Source organism: Gossypium raimondii, chromosome 5 (assembly GCF_025698545.1).
Source record: "Gossypium raimondii isolate GPD5lz chromosome 5, ASM2569854v1, whole genome shotgun sequence".
In the NCBI taxonomy this organism is placed as follows: domain Eukaryota; kingdom Viridiplantae; phylum Streptophyta; class Magnoliopsida; order Malvales; family Malvaceae; genus Gossypium; species Gossypium raimondii.
Genome location: NC_068569.1, coordinates 47,839,054 through 47,855,560, shown reverse-complemented (window position 1 = coordinate 47,855,560; position 16,507 = coordinate 47,839,054). Strand labels below are relative to the sequence as shown.

At 32.5% G+C, this 16,507-nt stretch overlaps 2 protein-coding genes across 3 annotated transcripts; both read right to left on the bottom strand.

Annotated features, from left to right (window-relative positions):
• Positions 1 to 316: 316 nt before the first annotated feature.
• Positions 317 to 6,894, bottom strand: LOC105766294 (SART-1 family protein DOT2). Of its 2 annotated transcripts, XM_012585691.2 has the most exons (14): positions 6,712 to 6,894; positions 6,134 to 6,232; positions 5,232 to 6,052; positions 4,674 to 4,815; positions 4,505 to 4,559; positions 4,059 to 4,172; positions 3,864 to 3,960; positions 3,462 to 3,528; positions 3,250 to 3,309; positions 2,541 to 3,150; positions 1,778 to 2,163; positions 1,436 to 1,656; positions 958 to 1,042; positions 317 to 749 (listed from the first exon to the last, which is right to left on the bottom strand). In XM_012585691.2, exons 3-14 carry the CDS (start codon positions 6,020 to 6,022, stop codon positions 675 to 677), a joined length of 2,703 nt encoding a protein of 900 aa, XP_012441145.1. In that variant the 5' UTR covers positions 6,023 to 6,052; positions 6,134 to 6,232; positions 6,712 to 6,894; the 3' UTR covers positions 317 to 674. The 2 variants fall into 2 exon arrangements, with proteins under 2 accessions (XP_012441145.1, XP_012441144.1); XM_012585690.2 differs by lacking the exon at positions 6,134 to 6,232 and having other exon boundaries at positions 6,712 to 6,893.
• Positions 6,895 to 8,449: 1,555 nt separating this feature from the next.
• Positions 8,450 to 13,999, bottom strand: LOC105766291 (mitogen-activated protein kinase 19). Its single transcript, XM_012585688.2, has 10 exons — positions 13,657 to 13,999; positions 11,715 to 12,120; positions 11,369 to 11,496; positions 11,218 to 11,277; positions 10,699 to 10,848; positions 10,425 to 10,580; positions 10,082 to 10,293; positions 9,875 to 9,976; positions 9,454 to 9,608; positions 8,450 to 9,142 (listed from the first exon to the last, which is right to left on the bottom strand). The coding sequence occupies exons 1-10, from the start codon at positions 13,678 to 13,680 to the stop codon at positions 8,733 to 8,735; spliced, it is 1,803 nt and encodes a 600-aa protein (XP_012441142.1). The 5' UTR covers positions 13,681 to 13,999; the 3' UTR covers positions 8,450 to 8,732.
• Between the last annotated feature and the right edge of the window lie 2,508 nt (positions 14,000 to 16,507).

The window sequence follows — 16,507 nt, the reverse complement described above, 5'->3', positions numbered from 1 at the left end:
ATACACATGACATACCATGTCCATGTGATGGCAAATAATAAAAGTATAAAAAAACTAAGAAAATTATTAAAAACCTTTAAATATTTAAAATGAAAAAACTATAAAAGCATTACCTTTAGTTTTCTCTATATTATAACTCAATTTATTCTTCTCAATCACCTTAAATTATCTTTCACCATTACACTTCAATCACTAATGCTATCATCCTCATTACTGTTAACCAACTGCCTTCCTCAAATCAGATTATCACATAAAACCCTCATCATTGATAATGGTTGGATGCTTAAATTTATTCTGTATCCTTTAGCCTTCTAAATAATAGATGAAGAACTGGAACATTCTATAATTATTCAAATCAGTAAAAAGCAGATCATATCCCTAATAATATACTGCAATGATGGCCAATGTATTTTAAGATGCAAACATAAATCAGCTCTAAATAATACCGCATTTGGCATCAGCTTAATTAGGTCAAATCTTACACAATACAAAAATCATTTTTTTGATCACCAATTTTCATGTTACCAAAAAACCAAGTAAAATCAAGTTGGAAAATTTCTCTACTACTTGGATTTGAGTTCAACAGTTGGCTACAGATACCTTGACCACCAGGATGCAGCCATCTCCCATCTTCATCTTTCATCATACCCAAACCATACAACATCTTACAATTTTCAAGTTTTAGGCTTCTTTGGTGTGCCTGAATTCCCTGCCTCAGCCTTGCGCTTGATTCCCAAGAAATGCTCAACCTATTGAATTGGAATATGAATTAAACTAAAATACTGAATTCTGGTATCATCCCCATTAATGATGATTGAAGAGTTTAGCATCATAATCACTAAAAGTATCCAATAAATAAAAAGAACTAGACCTTCACTTGAATTCTAATGAAAAAAATTCTATGGCAATGAAACATGATTGGCTTTCAGTAAATGTATAAGGTAAGAATTAACTTGCCTTTCTATCACCAAGCATAGGCGTCAAGCCTCCCGGAAAATCCTTCTCAACAGTAGCAAAGCCACTTGCAGGATCACTAGTTTGCCTGGAAATTAATCACATGAAAGAAATGAGGTACAATTGCAACCCAACTGAAAATGTAATAAACAAGCAATCAAATTAATTGATGATCAAAATTATATGCAATGGCAACACATATCACAGAGCATAAAATGGTAAACCAAGCTTCATTTTGCACAAGGTCAAGTCCCTGTAACTGCACATCAGACCTAATTGTCACAAGAATTATTACCAACAGAGCAGATCAAGTTGATTTCCAAGTTCATAAAATATCCATTCAGAAAAAAAAATACCATAACAGAGAAAAAGGAAGAAGCAGATAGATAATAAATCCTAGTTCCAGGCAGCTAATATGATATGTGGATTTCTTTCAGTTCTTGAACTAAAATGTTTAAAACCCAGCAAGCAGAGAACATACCCTGGTTTGACGTGACCACTAAGGACAAGGTAGGGTGTTTTCAGCTGAGCTTGAGCTTCCCTCATCCTCTCCACTGAAAGTGAAGGTGTATCTGAATTTTTCATTTGCTTCAGCTTCAACTCTTCCTGATATTGCTTCATCCGCTTTTCTTGCTTCATTTTGCCAGGCCCCTTGCCATGAAATTTATGAGAAAGCATCCGGAAGGCTTCCTTAGGAGTCACCTGGAGAAGATAGGAAAGTCGTAATTTGTAAGTCCAAATGCAAATATAACACATTCATTTTTATATATATATAAACGTCGACACAGACTTAAGAAAGCAATAGACCAGATTGAAGACTTACAATTCGACCAAATTCATCTGTCCTTTCAATGCGAATATCTTTAAATCTATTATCAGTTTGATGATCATCGTCTACAATGCCAACAAGTTTGCTCTTTTTCTTGTCCATGTTTCGGCCACCCCATTCAATAGTTTCTTTAAGTGTTCCTCGATCTTTAAGCAGCTTCAGCGCACCTGATAATCCTTTGCCAACCGCAATTTCGTGAATGGTTTCATCTGGAACAACCTCATCATTGTCCTCATTAGCAGGCTTTTCATCAGCACTAGTATCAATGACCTCTGTCCATCCACCCACCTCGTTTTCTCCATTTTTTCTATCTTGTTCAGAAGCTCCTGGCACTTCATCCTCGTCCATGAAGACATCTTCACTGTCAGGCTTATGGGCTTCTGAAGACCAAATTAACATTAACTGTTATTATTTACCAGAAAGAAATTATAAGCATAAACATCAAATTCTTTTTTTTTTCTATTGAAAGAGAAAGGGGTCAAGTTAGCTGGTGTAATAGGAGTATGTGTGGCCAAAATAGAAAAGACGGATTTTCAAAAACAAGATCAAAATTATAATAAAAAATGCATATTACTGGTAGAAAATCTAGAACCTAAAACTTCCAGGAGACTACCCTGGCACAGAAACCTGTGAAGCTAAATACATTCCAGATTTTAGCAGATGATTTAGTAGCTGGCAGAAAACAAGAAAAGAAAAGAAAAAATGTGGTCATGTTATAGACGATATTATAGTGAGTAGATTTTGAAAGAAACCAAACCTTCATCAAGCTGAAGACCCCATACAAACTCCTCCATCTCTGTGATCACAACCTTGTTTTCTTGTGCCTCTCCAGTTGAGGTATGATCATCTGTAGTTTGATTGCTAGCAGATGTGGTAGCAAGTAGCGCTATAGCTTGTGGACCTGATTTTTCTTCTTGCTTTTTAAGAGCCAACCTCCTTGCTTTTTCAAGGGATTTATAAAGATCCTCCTCATCATCAGCAAAAACCTGATTTTCATCTTCCTCAGGTTTAACTGTATGCGTTTGTTCGAGCCGCAGTGATTTTGATGCCTCATCTGCTTTGGCAAATGCTGCTTGGTATGCATTTTTTCTCTTTTCAGCCTCGGATCTGGCCTCCTCTTCTTTAATTGCTTGTCTTCTAGAGTCCTTCCTAGAACCAAGGTCTCCAGCACCCAGGCCGGCAGAGACGGCTTCTGCTTCAAGGGCATCTATATCCAACTTCTCTTTCTTCCGCAAAGCTTTCTTCTTTTTGGGCTTTTTAAATCGAAGCATTTCCTCTTGGGTGTAATAATCCGATGAAATCTTCCCAACATTATTCAGATCTTCAACACGGTTATTAGTGGGAACACCTAGTAACCTTTTACGCAGCTGCCAAGTGAGGGAAAAGACCATAAAAGGAACACCATTAGCAAAAAAATGTTAAAATATGTTTGTTATAACAGCTCAAAAAAATCATTTAAAAATCACCTCTTCTAATTTCTTTTCAGCTTCACCAGTAAAGCGGCCCCTTTCATCCAGAGTTACACCCTGAAAATAAATATAAAGTAAAAACAGCCACAAACGACCAAATACCACTTTTCTTCCAATAAAATACAAGGAAATTTCAAAAGACAATGTTCTAATTGAAATTCAAGAAGGAAAAGAAAGATTTAGTATGAGGGCAGAGCTTATAAACTAACCTCATCCGCAACTGGATCATCATATTGTGGCAGTATTTTTTTCTCAGAACCAGGATCTTCATTGAACCTAAATTAACATAATCCATATTAAAGGTAAATACTAAATCTGCTAGTAGGTAAATTACACAGGCTCTTCATTGAACCTTAATTAACATAATCCATATTAAAGGAAAATATTAAACCTGCTAATAGGTAAATTACACACCCAAAAAACTTGAATACATTGTAATATAGAGTTAAACCTAGGTTAGTATTAAATTCAACCACATAGCTAGAGAAGAATGAGAAGCGAACCTATAAGTTTTTAGTTTTGTATTAAAGGCAAATTTATATGCATACAGTAGAACTGAGCACATGCATATTCACACACACAGATTTACACATTATATATCAGAATCTTACTTATCATCATAAACCCCGGTTTTCTTCTTTGCAGCCTTGTAAGCCTCATCCCGCTGCTTCTGCTCTCCGATTTCAATATTTTCAAGCATATCAACATCTGTCGGATCAGACCAGAAAGCTCTGTTACACAAAAATCTACGTCATCTCACAAAAATAGCCAAAAAATACATGAGTAGCACCCCAACACTTGTTTACCTTCATTAAGGTCACCATCAGCAAGTATGCTCTGATCTTTGAGTGTTAAAACGACAGCTCCACCATCCATCACTTTGTCAAGGCCATGAAGAACTTTAACCCCTCCTAGATCATCTGTTAATGGATTGTCAATAATAATAAATGAGCCAATCAGCCAGATGCTGAGATACAAGCAAAAACAGTAATCACACTTCAAAATGAAACATTAGCTCCTATTCAGGACACTGAACAATACCCTAAATTATCTGATCTATTTATAATTAATGGTTCATTTGTTCACCATAATCAGTTGCAATGTTTGGTTTGGACATCATAACAAAGACAAAAATGGACCATTGTGGCACTAACAGTATGCTGCTCAACCCTTTTTTATTCAACATTCAATGACTACATTTAATACATATTTGGCATTATTTGCAACAAGTTCAAAAGGAAAGTGAACATACGAGTAGGGCGATTATCAGCTTCCTCATCTTCATCTTCTCCTTGAACGAAATTATCCTGAGAAATTTATTCCATAGAATTAATTATTACCATCATTCATATCACTTGCAATAAATGAAACCGTGAGAAGAAACCATGCATTGTAGAAAAGAAAGAACAAAGAATATCTACCTGCTCTTCAAAAATCTTTGATAGCTGCAAAGCTTTCTCCTTTTCAGCATTCCTTTTGTCCTCAAGCTTACGACTTCTACTAACCCATGCTGAAACCTCTGAGAGACCTTCAGATTTCTTTTTCAATCTGTCCTCTTTCATTCTGAGAGAGAATGTAAAGGCAATGATAAATACTTGCACTAGGTTAAGCCTTAGTAATTAAGAAAAACAAACAAGACCTAGAACACATTCTCCTAAAGCAAAGACCAAATACGTCATCAAGTTCAGAAACGAATCCTGTCATGCATTTAGAGAACCTTTTGGCCTGATCACCAAATATTTTAAAGACTTGAGTATATCATAGCCATTCCTTATAAAAATGAAGTTCAAAATTACCTCGTGATTTAAAATTTTCCGTCTACTAGAATATGCTACAGAATTCAAATAGCATAATCCCTTCCAGAGCTTCTATTTTACATGACAAATCTACCATAAAAAATTATAAAGATGGAATGAAGAAGAAAGAACGTCTAATATATAGACAATTTAAGGTCAATTGAGAATAAATGATTCATTCACCTCACTATGCGCTCCTCGAGCTCTGATGAAGATGCCTGCACTAAACTAGCATTGCTTCCAGCATTCAGTTCAGCTTCATCCTTATCTCTACGATCTTCATAGTCTAATGCAAGCTCTCCATCTTTGCTTCCTTCATAATCTTCCTCATGATTTTTGCCAACATTGTCCCTATCTCTTGATCTCTCCTTCTCTAGGTCCGCCTCTCTATTTTTCTGTTTACTTCTATCTTTTCCCTTCTCTCCTTCCCTCTCCTTCTCTCGATCCTTAAGTTTGTCTCTCTCCTTTTCCCTTTCCTTCGCCTTGTCTCTTTCCTTTTCCTTTTCTCTGTCCCTATCTCTACTTTTGTCCTTTCCCCTTTCCTTCTCAGACTCCCTATCCCTCTCCCTGTCCTTTTCCTTTCCTCGATCCTTTCGGTCCTTTTCTCTCTCACGCTCATGTTCTTTTTCTCTATGCTTATCCCTGTCATAATCTTTCTCTTTTTCCCTCACCTTAGTATCTTTAGCTCTGTCTTTCCCATGCTCATCTCTGTCATCCTTCCTCCTCTCCCTGGTTGACACTCTATCCTTTTCCAAGGAATCTTTCTCCCTTTCTTTCAAGACCTCATCACTGCTTCTCTTAGAACGGTCCCTTTCTCTATCCCTACTTCGATGATCCTTTTCTTCTTCTCGACTGCTCTTCTTCTTGTCCTTACTCCGATGCTTGTCGGTTTGCTCTAATTCATCACTATAGGCTCCTCCAACCCAGCGTTCTCTAGAAGCATCGTCTTCCCTATCATATCTATCCTTCTCCATTGCAAATAACAGAAACACTCAAAAACTTATCTGCAAAGAAACCATGAACAATATGTGATTCATTCCATACAATGACCCAAACATAATCAGATGCACAACCCAAAATCATACCAGTGGTGGGGAATCAGCATATGATCAAAACCACAAAAGTAAAGCCAGAACAAGCAAGCCTCTATTTGGTTATTGCTTTTGCTATTCACTTTCTTTTTCCTTCAAAATTTGCAAAAAGGAAAAAAAGAAAGAGAAGAGTAGAGATGCAAAACCATAGGCAAATTCAAATTACACAAAAATAAGAAAAAGGAAATCTATATAAAAATAGAATCATATGCTTCTCTAACTCTTTAAAACCTACTATTTGCTTAAATCCTAACGCCCTCTTTTAAACTGGTAAATGATCAATCAAACAGTGCCTAAAGTTGTGAAATCTAAACAGTTCTCGGTTTCAAAAAGATAAACACAATGAATAGTAATTTCTTCTCTTTTTTTTAGGTTAGGGTGAAGTATGTAAATTACTAAAAGCTTCCTTAACAAAACTCACCAAAAGAACATACCCATAAAATCATCTAAAACACGAAAATAAAATTCCATAGACCCATAAGTTGTTGTTGAACAAATAGAGAATACAAAGAAAAAGAACGATAGAGAGAAAGAGGGAAATTTGAAAATAAAATAAGCGAGCCGGATGTTACCGGAAACTCGAATGAATGCCAAGAAGACGCGGTAGCGGCGGCGTATGAGATCCGGCGGCCGGAGATGAATTATAGGTGACGGAAGTTTTCGAGAGTAAAACTAGTTTGGCACAAAGAGAAGAAGGATTTCTTCGCAAAAATTCTGCACTCCTGATTTTGAGAAGAAAAGGGTTTAATGGGTCGGGTTGGTGGGCTTTTGGGAAATTTTTCTTTGGGGGCTTCTTAGAGGTTTTTTTTATCTTCTTTTCATGGAACTTTTAAATAGAACAAAAATTCGTATTTAACTCACATTATTCTAATGTTTATAATACTCAATTGAATTAAAGCTCAATCGATATTATTAGTCTTTACTCTTTCAAAATACGAGCACCTATAAATAAAATCAGGCTAAGTTCAAATTATGTTTAATATAAAGGTTAATATATATTTTACTCGTAAACTTAACCACTAGTATTATATTGGTAGCTAAACTTAATTTCATCATATAGATAATTCTGCAAAACTACATGGTATTGATAACCAATAATACAGCAACACGTGAGAATCTTATATTATAACACGTGACAATCCTAATAATTTTTAAATATAAATTTTAAAAATTGTAAAAATATTTTAGGTTAAGAATGATCCTAAACAAAAGTAGTCAAAATTTATTGTAGAAGTGTTTTTAGTAATATATTTATATTTTTATTATAAAATATCACGCTTTTATATATTATTATTTTAAATTGAAAATATATAAAATCTAAAAAAATTATCTTTATTAAAAATTATAAATTTATAAAAAATATTTCACATCAAGAATGAATATGGACAAATGGTTATTCTAGTTTGGATACCGTTTGTCCGGATGTATTCTTTTAGTAATTTTATATATTTTTATTTTTAAATATTATATTTTATATTATTATTTTGAAATTAAAATATATAAAATCTTTTTTAAATAGGTATCATTTTAAGTTTGGAATAAACATGGATAAATATACGAAATTTGGACTTCATTTTGTCAGATTCATTCTAGACGTGTTTTTTAATATTTTGATTGTTTTAAATTTTTATATCAAAATATATAAAATCAAATACTAATAGATCAATATTTTACAAAACTTCATTAAATTAAAAAAATACCATAACATAATATATATATATAAATGGTAATAAGTAAAAATCATAAAATTACTAAAAAACACGCTTAAAACGAATCGATCAAAATGATATATAATATCATCTAAATTTGGACTTCCATTTATTATTGTTCATTTTAGACATGAAATGGTTTTTTTTATAAATTTATATATATTTAAAATTAAAATATATAAATTTATTAAAAAACATATTCAAAATGAATACGATAAATAATTATTTAAGTTCATCCGAATCTTGACAACCTTTTGTCTAGATTCATTTTCTAATGTGAAATAGTTTTATAAATTTTTTATAAATATATATAATTTTAGATTTTATATATTTTAATATAAAAATACAATGTTTAATAAAAAATTCAAAATATATAAATTTACTAAAAACGCACGTCTCACAAAAATTACCATGAATCTTATTACAAAAATATTATTATTTTATATATCTTTATACAGGCTTAATTTTCTCATAATATATGTTACATATCATATAAAAATAAAAATAATGTTATAAAATTGAAAAATGAGCTAAACCAGGCATGCCTAATATTTTGTTTTTCCAAACCTTGTTCCAATTAGGCCATAAATATACACACGAATTTAAGCTAAAATCAATACCAATTGGAAGCGATTTATTAAATATAAAATTCAATGATAAAAACATATATTTACACATAACATAAATTAGATAATGGAAAATAAATAAAACTATCAAGATCCATCTTTCCTAGCCTTCACAAAGAATACCCTACTGTTTCTGAGAAGTCATATGATTGTTCAAAGAAAGGCCACCCCATTTCCGGGAAGTCGATGACCATTCGTAGTAGCTATTACCTTGATAACGAAGATGAGTTTGACCCGATGCTCCCGGTTAACTTCAATTTAAGACAACCCATACTGAACTGTACCTACAGTCCTATGGGCAACTACAGCCACAGCAGCAGCACCGACTGCACCAAACTGGGTTTGTGCCTGCAGAATTTTTGCATCAATGCCCAATCTATCATTTAATTGCTCTGCCTTTGCTTGCGGTTGTTGATACGGGTTGCTCTTCATGCCGACAGCCATTGCTGGGGCTTGGCTTGCGGCCATGCTGAACTGAGGTTGCAGTTTGGCTTGTTGATTCATATCACTCTGTATTCTGGATTTCTCTTGATTTATGGTGTTGGTGCTGGAAAGGGGCTGCGGAGGAAGGGCTGTGGTTTGGTGAAAGACCTTAGCATCGTAATCATCTTTAGTATTCTTTGGATTCTCATGTGGTATGACAGATTCAACAACTCTCCTGGGTTTTGCTGTACAAAACAAGAGGAGAACAAACTTCAGGATCAGCTAAATGGTGAAGCAAGAAAAACATATACTTGGCCGTATGCCCATGATCAATGAGTAAACGTATTTTCACATTTCGTGCTAGTGAATATGCCTAACGAATGTTGGAATCTTCAACAATGTGAAACTATTGTAGAAAAATCCACTCCCGGTTTTCAAACAGCAAACAGAGAGAGGGGGCCGGAGGGACAACATATGAAATAGTTTTCAATCCAGTCCCGGTTTTCAAACAGCAGGCAGAAACTACAGTAAAAAGAACAGAAAACACCATTCATACCTGCTGGCACCTTAGGTGGAGGGCGTGCTAACTTTCGATTACCAGAAATTGCATCAGTTACTTTTTTGGAAGCCTCTTCAGTAACGTTTTGATTCTCACACAAAACCGAAGTTGACTGCCTATTCAGAGGTATTGTATTGGAATGAACTGTATTCCTGCAATAAATAGGACACAAGTCAGAAATTGGAAAATCGCGTCACCATAAGGGGAGAAAATGTGGTAATTTGTTTGAGTCCATATGTTAGTGGGGGAATGCATAAAAATTAAAAGATCATATTTATTTTTGTTTATCATGTTCATATGCATATCAAGAGACTAAATTTCTCTTCCCCCTATCATAAAACCCTAAACCCCAAAGCAGTTGAGAATAATTGTATAAAGAACATTTCTGATTAAAGGAAAATGTTAAAACATGAAATACCTCGGTAGGGACTTGTGCTTCCTCTCCGGAGGGAAAACCGGCACACTTCTACCACTGTTTTCTTCAAGATGTGCAAACTGCTTTCTGAATTGACCAATGGCACTGCGATAAAAACCAAAATATAATCAAGCAGATTAAGAGTGAAAAAATACGAGAAACATAAAAATTAACGATAAATGCATTAAGATAAGTAGGAAAATTTCAAACCTCGGATAAAGAAAATTAGTTCCTTCATTTCCGTTTATATAGTCTTTGAGCAGCTGAGGATGATATTCTAGTATCTCTCTGTAAATTAATTCCCTAACATCCTCCTTTACCAACCTTCGCCTCTCAAACTCGAACTCTAATCTCGAGATTGGCTGACAAGAAGGTTCCCTCTCGATTTTAGCCAAGCCTTTGAAGTAAGGATCAGCTAATGCCTATCACATTAAGACAAAGAAGTATAATTAATGTAAAGAACACACAAACATGCATGAGAAACCTCCACGATTTTTGACTCAATTGCATCAAGGACACCATATTTATAGCATTAAAATAAACGATATGACACCTCCTCAGCGGTTGGTCGGTCTTTTGGATCAAACGCTAACAGCCTCTGCAATAGCCGCACTGCTAACGGGTCTGCATTTGGGAACTTCTGTGAGAAAGGCACAGGTTGTTTTATCCGCATTTCTGTCAAGTGTTTTCGTGCTTTATCATTTCGGACCTGCAATCGTGTGAAACAAACATCACCATTCGCACTCAATAAAAGAAAAGTAAAATATCACCCTGCAGAAACAAAACATATACATGCACATAAAAGGAAAGGGAGAAAGAGGCCATACTCCAGAAATAGTTTCAGGTGAAGGCGTCCCCAAAAGATCAGTGATCAAATCCAATTGATGAACGACACTTTTTCCAGGAAATAGAGGCTTCCCTATCAATACCTCGGCAAAGATGCAGCCAATGCTCCAAATATCAATTGCCGGTGTATACTGCAGACAGTTACCAACAAAAATTAGACTCGAATACGTAAAATTGAAAAGCCCCGCCACAACTTAAGCACTCTCAAGAAATAGACATAACTAGACAGAATTACCTGAATGACAGATATTTCAACTTCCAAGAGAGTTCATAGTCCTCCCTGAACAACAATTCTTTTAATCTAAGAATTACTGTTCACTAAAAGGCACTCAAGTATCATTTATATAAACAACATTGTGTTGATTCGCTAAATACGACATAGTTCAAATGAGACATGGTTAATTCAATATTTGGAAATATATCCACAACTGAAATGTGGTGATTGGCTAAAAAAATCAACCCTCGAAATAAAACCAAGACATTAACTAGAAGAGGCATACCTTGGAAAAGAAAAATCCACACAGCTCTGGAGCCCTGTACCATCGCGTAGCAACATAGTCCTGAAAGGAACATGGGAAAATAATGTATAAACACGAGTATCAACTCTTCTGTAGTGGTAGAAAAAGAAAGCACGCACCGAAAACTACATACCGTCCAAAAGACAGTGGTTGGGGTGTCACTAAATGCAACTCTTGCTAGCCCGAAGTCGCAAACTTTAAGCTTACAATTGGCATTTGCCAGTATATTCTTTGGTTTAAGGTCACGATGGTAAACATTAGCTGCAACCGAGAACTTAGCAATCAGTGTAAATTTGCAATTGCTTTCAAGCACCCTATCCCAATTAGATGGCAAAAACCGAGGCAAAAGGAATTTACATCTATGAGAGAGAGACTTCAACCTTCCATTAAGAACAGTAACAAGCAAAAGCCAATAAAAAATATAGCCTTAATTACAGACATGTACGAAAGACAATTAAAGAGATGAAACAATTGTTTACCTGTATGCATATATTTCATTGCACGAAGCATTTGGTAAAGGAAAAACTGGTGGTGTTCACGGGTTAAGTCATCATTAGCTTTGATGACTTCGTGAAGATCAGACTCCATGAGCTCAAAAACAACAAATATATCTTTGAACTCCCTCTTTGACGGTGGCAACATTATATGCTTAATTTCAACTATATCAGGATGTCTAAGAAGTCTAAGCAGCTTGACTTCACGTAAAATCCTTAAAGCATCGGATGTGTACTCAAATACATCTCGTATTTTCTTTATTGCGACTTTCTTACCAGTATGAGTGTCAAGTGCCGCACAAACAACTCCATAGCTTCCCCTCCCAATGACTTCAATAATTTTGTACTGGTTTGCATCACCATATTCAGTGAAAAAGTCATCTTTTAGGTCCTGAAGAACGAAAGAGAAAAACAATCAGAACCGCGCATGACTGGACCATAAGTAAGTTATCTATGAATTAAAGAAAAGAATAAGAAGCAGCAGCGAGAGGGGACAAACAGAATTGGGCATTACTGGATCATACAAAACATGCAACAAGTGAATTTTCTATGGAGTTAAGGACAAAGAAAAGTAGCAACAGCAGCTAAAGAATGCAGCAGAGAAGCAGTAACAAAAATAGCCAAAACAACCAGCATACCATAACCGTATAACTACTAACAAGCATATAAGATAACGGAGTCAGTTAATCAAGATAGATTGATCCAAAATTTGATTCAAATCCAATATATCACTTATGGGTACATAAGAAATAAATTGAATCAATTCCTTCTAATGAATCGATCCATTACAACTTCGTCTACAGGGTACAAAGAGAGCAAATAGGAAATGATAATCAGAATCTCACTCAAAACTAAAGGTCTAAATAGACTTGATGTTAAAAATGAATGAAGACCTGGAAACATGAGTATGACATTGTCAAGAACTCAATAAATGAACTGCATTTAAGACGTTACAAATGCACACAAATCTTAGTTCGACTGCCTGCAAAAGATATCCATTGAACTAGAAGTTGCTCAAATGAAGCCAAAAGCCCAAAACCAAGAGTCTTCCTACAGCTTCTAATAGCATTTAAAGATGCAAAAAGAGATTGACATTCGGAAATGGATCCAAAGTCATTGCCTAAGGGGAACATTCCAAATATTGCTCTTTGCTTGACAATTTCTAATAGTAAAAAACCGAACATGGAATCCATTGAGACCAGACTCATTTCTTGCTGCCAATCATAGCTAGAAAGGAAACCAATATCACCTTTAAAGAATAAAGCCAAATCCAAAAGAACCAATAGCGTTATTCGTGTTTATCATATAAAAAACAAAAGCATCTTTACAGTAATCCAAAACAAGTTCAAAGAGAATAAATTTCAGGAATCATTTACAACATTAAGCCTCGCAATCATTTTAAAGAACAAAACTAATTCAAGAATTTAAAATTCCACCACTTCTTTTAAGTTAAATTCCTCTTTCCAAAATATGGAATATCTTGTCTACACCACTGGTAATGAAGCATGCTTTAACAGTTCTGAAACTTCAAGTTGATTTAATAACTTATCAAGTACAAGTCAAGGTCTTTTTCTTTTTTCTCTTTCTCTTTTACACTAAGAATTGCTTCATTCCAGCAAAAAAATAATAATAATAAAAGTGATCTTTTCTAAGCTCAGTTCCAAAATTAATGCCAAAACTTAACAAAAAAGAATGTCAATTTATCTCCTTTCACAACACCTCCAAAGGATTATTATCAACTTAGAATCCATAACACCAAAGCCTTATCCATTCTATTCAAACAAGGGAAAGAAAGAAGAACCTTAAATTTTCAATGTATGCTCAAGACAATCAAAAAGTTAAAATCTTTTCCACTTTCAAACACTAAAGCTTCAAAAATAAAAGAAAAAAAACAACATATTTTATACCAAAAAGAAAAGAAACCAACCTTCTTCAACTGATCCTGCTGCATATTTTCTTCAACCCCAAAAATAAATATTAAAAAAAACCAAAAATATCTCTTTTATAGAGAGAGAGAGAGAGAGTTCTTCTTCACTGAACAAAAGGACCCAAAGAACAGAAATAGAAACAAAAAAGGAAAAAGATTTGTCTGAGTAGCCAAACACAAGCAGACTAGAAAGTGTAAAACAGCCACAGTTGCCTAAACCAAAATTTCTTTTTTAATTTAAAAAAAAAATCTTCAGAAGTTCCTGAATTCTGGGTCGTTTGAAAAACTGAAAGATCTGGGAGAGCTCGAATGTGATTTTGGTTTTTTGTTGTCTTCATTAAACTTCACTTTATATTCCTTTAAAAAATATATTTTATATTCAATGAACAATTTAAAAAAAAAGATTAATATCATATTCAAATAATTTGCTATCCACCAGTTTTTATTCTGAATTTCATTTTTACAATTTAAGCCCTTTTAATAATTGTTATTGGTCAAATTCTGTTATTAGACCCTGTATTTTATATAAGTTAGGATTTAGTATTTATATTTTAATTTGGTCATTTTAGTCTCTATATTTTTAGAATTGAAAATTTTTGTCCTAACCAAATGGTAACTATTAAATCCATTAAGTTAAATTCTGTTATTTTTAAAATTTGATACGTCAAAATATTATCACACGTGGAATGCTATGTTAGTTTATTATTTCCATATATTACTATCAAACAAAAATCAGTTAATAGATTTAACTAGTGTCGTTTACATTAAGACTGAAATTCAAAAATATAGTGATTAAGAATGATAAGAATGATCCAATTGGAGAACATAAACAAAATCTACAACATTACACATAATATAAGACTAATAGCATATTTTAACGAAACAAATTTAGCTGATATCATTTGGTCAGGATTGAATTTTAAAATTTGAAAAGTATAGGGACTAAAATTGATTAAATTAAAGTATAGATACTAAATCTATAACTTACACAAAGTACAAGGCCTAATAGCAGAATTTGACCATTACTATTTTCCTTTATTTATAATCGCTTTTTGAAATTTTTTAGATTTTAATTTTATTTATTAACGATAAATATGGTTTTAATTTTTTAATAAGATTAGATTTTGTAACATTTATGATATGGATGAATGGAAATATTTATCTTAAAAAATATATTTATAAAATCATTTCAATAAATTATTATTGACTGAGTGGCATGAATTTTTGATTATCTGTTTGATTCTTAAATAATAATTTTTTGAAAATTATCTAATAAAACATCATTATAATAATATTAAATTATTTTATATATAGTATAGATGAAAATTTTGTAACGCAGATTTTACAATTGAACTCGACACCTATCAATATCAAAATAGTCTTAAAATGTATTTTAAGAAATTAAATACTTTTATGATTTCATGTGTTTTTGTTTTATAAATTATTTTTCTTTCGGTTCTCTAATTAAATTAATATTTTATTATTTCATGACATTAACTCAATTAAATATTCTATAATAGTATAGATACTTAGAGGAATACTTGATTAAAGTTATATACGAGTAGCTAATGAAATTTTGGTACTGTTGGCTAGTGCTCTAAATTTTAAGTATTTAAGTTCGAATCTCGTTGTACCTAATTGTGTATATTTGGGTCTCCAATTTTATTATGTGCATTTGCGTACATGGGAGTTTTAGTTTGGATTTTTTTATATATTTTTCATTGATTTGTATGTCGTAATTATTTTGATTTTTTTATAATTGGTTGGATATATAATTATATTGAATTTATACCTTCTTGTATTTGTAATTGTAACTTTTTTTCTTTAAAAATAATTAATAAATTTGATGGAAATATTAAATTGACAATTTACAAATGAAAACATTAATGTAAAATTAAATTAATTTTAGTAATATATATTAATATTTGGATAAATATATTAAGTTTGAAAAAAGAATTTAGGTAGAAAGATTAGGCTTATTTAAGATATGGTTGGGATTGAACTTTAATATTAAGGCTTGAACTTTTTTTTTTTAGTTTTATAATATATTATTTTATTTAACATTAAAAATAAATTAAGTTGTCCATGTTTTAATTTTAAGTAAAATATATTAAATAATTAAATTGGGAACAAAAATAGCACAAGTTTTTAAAAATAAAATATGAATATGGCTAAAATATTTGAATTAACAATTTAAAAATAGGGAAGAGCAGAAATAAAATTTGAGACACATATTTTAAGTTACATTAAATTTTGACAAGCGTGAATAAAATTTGAGACACATATTTTAAGTTACATTAAATTTTGACAAGCGTGAATAATTTTAATAGCGTTACATAAGCTAGCCCTGTGGACATCTCTAATTGTATTGATAATGCACATAAAATTTTAAATATTTTGACATTTTAACATTTAAAATAGGGTAAAAGACACTTCCCTCATATTTTGAATTATAAATGTACTTTTTAATGTCTAAATCTTACTTTAGTGTGTGTATATAAATATATATACAATGTGTATGATGTATATAATATGAGTAATTTAAATAAAACTTGGTACAATTTTACATTTTAATATGTTAAAATAGATTTTTAGAGTTGTCATCATATTAGTATGTCTAATGGGTTGCATATAAACTGTGCCACATGAGTATTTGATATACCGACAGTGCATTTTTATTCCACAAATAATTTTAAAAATTGATACATATCTATTTTTAAATATTTTACTATACTTTTCGAATACTTGTCAACCTCTAACCCTACTTATAAAATCTACAAACTCCATTAATAATATACCAAATATTTTTCCCATATATGTATAAATCATGTATGGATTCGCTGTGTGTTTT